Here is a 7,750-nt window from a genome sequence, read left to right on the forward strand (position 1 = left end):
CTTTTTGTGAATACTGGCTTCACTGGGCTACCACTCACTCCCTGGTCCCCAGATCCCAAGGTAGATGGCAAAGGACCTTGGACCTTGTGAGGCAGCCTCAGGAGATGTCTTCCCTTTCCTTCCCTCAATCTCATCACTTTCGGTTGTTACTTCTCCCACTTACTGAGATTTTTGTTTGTTTATTGTTGCACTTACGTAAATATCCATGATATTTGTTAACTGCTCCGCACTTAACACCTTAAAGGTTATAAGGACAGCCTGGAGACAAACATCTCTGGAAACACAGCAGGGGGAAGCCACATGTGCTAGGATATCTCCTGGGAAGAGCAGGGCGCAGAAAGTGGGGGCTGGAGCCTAAAGAAGCAAGCTCATGTGCGACAGACAGCTGCTAACTTCCTCTTTGCATTCTGTCCAATTCTCTGCAGGGCTTGTTTGAGGAGTAGGTTCTAAGTTTGGGGTCAAGGGTGAACTAGTAGGACTACAGAAGCAATCTGAAGTCACCAGGATCCACCCCACACCTCCATGCTCTCCCCAAACTCTGCTTCTCCTCCACAGCAATGCCAGACAGCAATTGAAAGACTATGTGTTCTGAGAGACCCATGTTACCAGCCTCCCAGGGGCATCTGCCTGAGTCAGATGGGCTTCCCTGCCACTTTTACACTTTACAGGAATGAGGATGGTTTAAGATTTCCTTCCTCTCAGAAGCCTACCTTGACCAGGCGTGGCGGCTCACTCCTGTAATCCCAGCAATTCGGGAGGCCAAGGCAGGAGGATTGCTTGAGTCTAGGAGTTCAAACCCAGCCCTTGCAACATAGTAAGACATCATGGGGAAGAGTATGCTTGTCTCTGAACTAGAGCGAGATCTTAGCTGTCCTCATTCTGGAGCAGTCCACCTTGAGAACATTCTAGAAAAAGAGGCTCCTGCAAGTTCCGGAGAGAGCACTTCCATACCCACCGCACCCCACCATACCACACACACAGTTGGTTTTAGGGTTAGGGGTCTGTGTGCGCGCCATGCTTCTTCCTAAGTGTGCCGTAGCTGTGTGCCTCAGCAGCTGCAGCAGCCTGGCGGGGGTTACAAGGGAAGAGGACCCTTCTGCAGGACGCCACACTTTTGTCGCGGGCATGCATCAGGCACGCACAGGACCGGAAACATACAAACAATTGATGGGGTTCAGGACACACTACACTAAAAACCGGCACCTTGGCATTTGAGAAAACAGCAGAAGCAGGAAGGTCACTCTCACCTTCCCCTTTCCCTCCTCCCCTGATACAGGCCACAAAACTCTCATTTGAGAGGTAGTCTCCATATACCCAGAGAAAAGAAACATACTTATCTCTGAAGACACAGGACCACAGAATCTGAACCAACAGGCTAAGTTTGTTAAGTCCCCAACTCCCCACCCAGTTTATCACCATTAGATCATACCTTCTTTGTCCAATTATCCACCTCTACAACTGTGCACTTCTCCATCAAACTAACATTAAAAACACACAGGTTTCTCTGTTACTTGGGGTCCTTATTTCCCATTTTATGTAAAACTTATATTAAATAAATTTGCATGCTTTCTCTAGTTAATCTGTCTTTCGTATGGGGACTCAGCCGTGCCCCTAGCAATGGGCCAAGAAAATGTATTTCTTTCCCCTGCAGGGTCTTGAGCCTCTCTGGAGCAATTTCTTTCACAGGTGTCCAGAAATGTCCCACATGAGAACCTTTCTCCCCACAGGCTCATTCCAAGGGTTTGGGTCCTCTCCTGCCCTTTCTGCTATAACCTACATGGCTCCCCTGCAGCTTCCAGGTCTCAGGAATTGCCTACGATTGCCCAATTCATATGTATATTGAAACCATGTATACACCTGTTATGAGCGTTTTTAGGAGGCAGACTTATTCTGAAATCAGGCGACTTCGGGTTGTTTGTGGGCAGCTGAGCAGACGTCCCCAAGCCTGAAGCCTGTGACCACAGGGTGGTACTTTGGAGGCTGTGAGCACAGTTTTCGTAAGGACAGGAAGGATCCTGCTTATCACCCCTCCACTGGCGCCGGATCTGACTTTAACATCTCAATGCATTTTGACACATGCAAAGGTTTCTCTGTTACTTGTGTTGATACGAACGCAACAAACAAACATTTTTCATAAGCGTGATACAGTTGAGACCAAGGCAGAAATCACAAGCAAGACGAAAACAGGGCTTTTTGCCATTGTCAGACATCCTAAGACACAGAGAGAGGCCTGGCATGAGGGGTGGTGAGGGCTTCACAAAGAAGCTCTTGCTGAGTTTCTCTCTGCTGGGATTCACCTGTCATGCGGGGCGTCCCCGTTTTCAGAGACACCCTAAGAGTGTCTCACTCTTTAAGAGTGAGAACATTACCCACATAGTGCTTCTGTGTCATGCCCTAGAATATCCCTTTTGTTGTTTGTTTTAAAATAAATGTGCTATCTGCCACCATGTTTTCACAAAGATCTCGTTCCTCTAAACAGCAATGTGCTCTTGCCAATCAAGCAACTAGAACAATTCCATCTGTGACACTGACGTCACAGGAAAGCACTCACCAAAAAAAAAGCTCAAAATCTGAGGCATAAGCAAACCAAGAGCTACAAACTGCTAAGGATAATTCTTAAAAGAAACAAAAATGTAAACATTTACCTGTGGCTATAGCGAATGGTTATCGTCAACCCAAGCTGTAATTAAAAAGAGAGAAAAACAAATTAAGTAATATCAAGAATATGCAGAATTCACACAAGAAAATTAACTTGAGGCCGGGCGCGGTGGCTCAAGCCTGTAATCCCAGCACTTTGGGAGGCCGAGACGGGCGGATCACGAGGTCAGGAGATCGAGACCATCCTGGCTAACACGGTGAAACCCCGTCTCTACTAAAAAATACAAAAAATTAGCCGGGCGAGGTGGCAGTCGCCTGTAGTCCCAGCTACTTGGGAGGCTGAGGCAAGAGAATGGCGTGAACCCGGGAGGCGGAGTTTGCAGTGAGCTGAGATCTGGCCACAGCACTCCAGCCTGGGCGGCAGAGCGAGACTCCGTCTCAAAAAAAAAAAAGAAAATTAACTTGATATGGCCAATTATGTTTTAAAGATTTTCTAAAACGCCCTACAGCTAATGCTTCAAAAATAACACATTTTAATGACGGATATTTAGTTTCCTCTTAGCTTTTAAAGATCATTTGTATTTTGAAAGAGTCTTAAAGAGGCGTAAAATATTTAGTTGTGGATTAGACAGGAGGTGTCTCTCAATAGGAATAGTTTCCAAAATAAGGGTCTTTTAGCTCTGAGACACACTTGTGAAAGGATGGGATTGCAGCATGTAGCTGATTCCAAGGTTGGCATTAGGAGAACATGCCCATACATGGTGGGATCCTGGGAGTTGGTCCCCCCTCTATCTCCTACCATAAGAACACCAAGTAGAGCCCAGGCCACCTGGGCCAGAGTCTCCCTATGGGGATCATCACAGCCTTCACACCGATCCCATAAGCTCAAGGCAGACAAGTCTCAGCTCTGAGGTCAGCAAATAAATTGGGCCTGAAATACACATGTGACATCAAGATCTGGCGCATGTAATTGCTGGGCGCTGCATCAAGTGGAGGTTGAGGTGAAGCTGTGATTTCCTCTTACTCTGCAGGGATGATGAGGAAACCTCTCAGGCGTAAGTGGGGGTCAAATCATCATATGGCAGGGGCCCTGGCTAGTTCACAGAAGGGATTACAAGGGTCAGGCCAGCCAGTCAAGTTCAGCTGCATCAGCAAGTTACTGAAACTGTCAAAGCCTCAATTTTCCCAACTGTAAAATGGGCAAAATAATTCCTTTCTCACAGAATTAATGTAAGGATAAGCAATTTTTATATATTTGTGTGTTTGTATCTCTCTGTGTGTATGTATATGCCTACTGTGTGACAGATAGGAAAAAATCTATAAATAATAACTACCACTGCTAGCACTATATACAGGCAATACTCCGTTTATCGAAATGTTAGTACATTCCAAAATTTAATTTTTCAACAAGTTTTGGGAACTTTCAAAAGGTTTCATCATGCAACAAGTGTTGACCAGGTCAAACATGCCTGTGTAAGTTTCACTAGCCCACTCGTACCTATGGCAAGACTAGTTTAAGAAGGCTCACAACAGTTAAAAGCCTAAACATCGGCCAGATGTGGTGGCTCATGCCTGTAATCCTAGCACTTTGGGAGGCCGAGGTGGGTGGATCACGAGGTCAGGAATTCAAGACCAGCCTGGCCAAGATGGTGAAATCCCCTCTCTACTAAAAATACAAAAAATTAGCTAGGTGCAGTGGCAGGCACTTGTAATCCCAGCTACTCAGGAGGCTGAGGCAGGCGAATCATTGAACCCTGATGGGTGGTGGTTGCAGTGAGCCCAGATTGCGCCACTGCACTCCAGCCTGTGTGACAGAGTGAGACTCCATCTCAAAAAAAAAAAAGAACCTAAGCATCATCTGAATATCATTTCTGTAGCCAAAGTCTAAGTTGCACCTTAACCTTAAGATTCCCAAACATCACTTATGGTTCCCTTGATGTTGGTCCGAATAGGATTGGGTGGGGAGGTAACATTCATGATGCTGTCCCAGGTGGTGCAAGACGACAGGAGGATCCCCAGGCTGAGAGGGTGAAAGGGCAGGGAGAGCTATGAGAAGAGAAATGGTTGAAATAAAAAGTCCAATGCCCCTGCCCAGCTCAACGTCCTGCAGAACCCCCCAAATACTGTTTGAATAGCTTGGCTCCAGAATAATTCAGCCATGCATATCACTGCAGGCATCCAAAGTACGGGACCAATGAGGGCAAGCCAGTAGCAATCAGGCGCTTGTGTTTGCAAAAAGAACAGCTAAAAGCGAAGGCATGAAACATATAAAATCTGGTGGATTGCATATCACCCTCACCTGAACTTTTCAATTCTCTATCTCAACTAGCAGTAAGTTTTCTTTGCAACTTAAGCAAACAGAAGAGGAAGATGCCTCCGAGACAATCAAGAATTTGAAGAACAAGGAAGAAATTACTTTGGGAAAGAAATAAAAGCAGAAGCTGTGCACAGAAGGTCAGGATGAGCAATTTACAGATTTCAAATGCCGGATGACTTTACGTTTCCTGGGATTAAAACGTTCTGGCTTACAGTGAGGCTAATTATAAGATAATTTTACTGACTGAATATTTTGATAAGCTTTGGAGTACAGTTTAATTGGTGGCTTCTCCACAGTTGAAAGATAAGCCCTTGCTGGAGCAGGGAGAGGAAATGGGGTGGGAGGGACAAGAAGAAAAAAAAAACACACAGAAAAAGTTGTTCATGACAGCTGTGCTGGTTAAAGGGGGCTGGGAGATGAATCTTTCACAAAGGTGAATTTCAGTGAAGGGTTTTTATGAGTCTTTTCCCGGCTTCTGAATAAAATATGTTTTATTGTCATTCTTAAAAGGACACCTTATTAAGGAAGAAGGTGTGAATCAAGGAAACTCCAATGGACAGGGATGGCTCAAACCAAACGACAGAGCGGCCAGGGCTCCTGGCAGGCCTCTGCATGAACAGGACCTGCAAGGGCACACAACTGGGGAAAGGGCAAAGCCTCCATACTATGTGGGAACCCCCTTCCAGGGTGGATGGGAACAGGGTATTTCACAGTAATTCTGGAAACATGGCTGAAATGTCACACAGAATGCACTGGGTCCAATGAGGAAGGCCTGAATAGAGGCTGGAACAGTGTAGAAAAGTTCTTGTGAGTCTTCCCTTGAAACCCCAGGTTGCAACAGACCAATGAGGCAAATGAGCTGTGTAAGAAGCTTCCATATGTCTCCTCTTCCTCATTCCTACAGAGAAAGCAGGGGAGGTAGAAGACTCTCTGGGGTTTCTGTACCACAGCAAATGCCAGGTAAAGGCAACTGTGTGATCCGCTGAGAGATGAGATGCTTTTCCTCCTCGGCCTTAGGAACCTCCATCATCTAGTCAGGCCTTTCCAAAGCCCCTCGCCCTGCTCTGATGCATCAGCAACTCAGAAACGCTTTAAGCAAGTCCCACCACTGCCTGTGTGTGTGCACACACATGCACACATACACACCCCACACACATGTACACTGCACACACACATATGCACACTGGTGTACACATGCACATTTGCACATGTGCACACATGCAGGCACACACACATACACTCATCCACATTCAGACATGCACATGCATACGTACAGTCTTTTAGTGCTTGTGTGCACGCTTATTCACATGTGCATACATGCATACATATGCAAGCACACACACTCCATTCACACACTTGTGTACCAGCACATGTGCACACATACACACTCATACATATGTGCATACACACACTCACCCACGTGCATGGATACACTTTGGCATTTAGAGAGGCTCATGGAGCCCCTCAGACAAAAGGAGGCCTCAGACAATTGACCCCTTTGTTGCTGGTCTCAGCAGGGACCCAGAAGAGAGAGGGGAGGGAGGCCCGTGGGTTGGCCCCTGACCCTGGCCCAGCCGGACTGAGGTCCTGGGACATGGAGGTCAGCGGAATTTTGTGCTGCCCTCCCTGGGGAACACTCCCACCCCCAGGACATACTGTAAGTATTGCCAGAACACACTTAACAAACTCCATTCCGAGTACTTCATTTTAGATTTACACAATTTGTTAGTATCAAAATTAAATCACATTTCAATGGCAAGGAAAGAGTAATTCAACATTTCACAATTTTTCCTGCCACTTCGGCTTGAAAATGCTCCTTTTTTGGAACAGCTGACTGAGGCAGCTGTTTTGCATCAAGTTGGAGGGGTTTCCATATGACCCAGGGAGCTCAGACAACAGGCAGACCTTCCTGCATTAAAGGGTAATCTGAGAATAATTTGCCATAAAACACCCAGAAGTATACCAGCTGTAGCCAGATACGCCCTATCAAGCACCACGTAGACTTCATGGATCTTGTAAAATAATAATAATAATTTTTAAAAACACATTTTTTAAAACACATTATAAATTTTTTTAAGAAAGGAATGGTTTACACTATCTTAGAAGGAGCAAAGAGATTCCCTTACACATTCACGATTGCTACCAAGCACCGCTTCCCAAACGCCCACTTGACCAAGGGTCCCTGTGTCCCTGTGTCACTGGCAATCTGATCTTTTGCAGGTACCCTGGACCTCATGGTGAAGATGTGCTCTCTCACACACGGCTGCCAAGAGCAGGTGAAGAGGAGAGACCAGGAAGCACCAGCTCCAGTCTCCCAGCTCCAAGTCCAAGTCCAGAACTTTCTAGGTCGGGGACAGCGGCACGCTCCAGAGCCCCTGTCCCATGCTGGAGGGACCATGACCTAGGAGCCAGGTCTTTTCACAGAAGAGGCCACCAACTCACCAGCAGCCTGATGCTGATGCCAGCACTCCAATTCTTCAAGGAAAGCTGGATAATGGGGTTTTTTATTATGAAAATTTCCACGTTTTAAACTAACTTGAATATTTTTCAAATATGATTCAAGCCAAACAAAACATGTCAACAGGATTTGGTGAGGGGGGGCTGCCCGCCTGCAAACTGCCTTGCACCCTGCCTGCTGCCAAGCTTATACGCAGGTCTGCAGATCTGAACCTCTGCGTAGGTGACAAATCTCGAAAGAGCCTGCCTATTTCTTCCAAGGCTTCCCTCCGTTTCCCATACTTGTGGGAAGCTTTTTCTTTACTTTTTCTCTTTTTTTCTTTTTCTTTTTTTGTGTGTGTATGTGTTTCAAATGTTTATTGACAATTTTTTTTTTTT

General features: G+C 46.1%; 1 protein-coding gene across 1 annotated transcript in view; it reads right to left on the reverse strand.

The window, feature by feature from the left end:
- The window catches only part of ACOXL (acyl-CoA oxidase-like), a 341,854-nt gene that overhangs the window by 295,052 nt on the left and 39,052 nt on the right, over positions 1 to 7,750 (reverse strand). The window contains 1 exon segment of the mRNA XM_011953095.1: positions 2,646 to 2,680. Coding sequence (XP_011808485.1) covers positions 2,646 to 2,680 — 35 coding nt within the window.

Source organism: Colobus angolensis, unplaced genomic scaffold (assembly GCF_000951035.1).
Source record: "Colobus angolensis palliatus isolate OR3802 unplaced genomic scaffold, Cang.pa_1.0 Scaffold356, whole genome shotgun sequence".
In the NCBI taxonomy this organism is placed as follows: Eukaryota; Metazoa; Chordata; class Mammalia; order Primates; family Cercopithecidae; genus Colobus; species Colobus angolensis.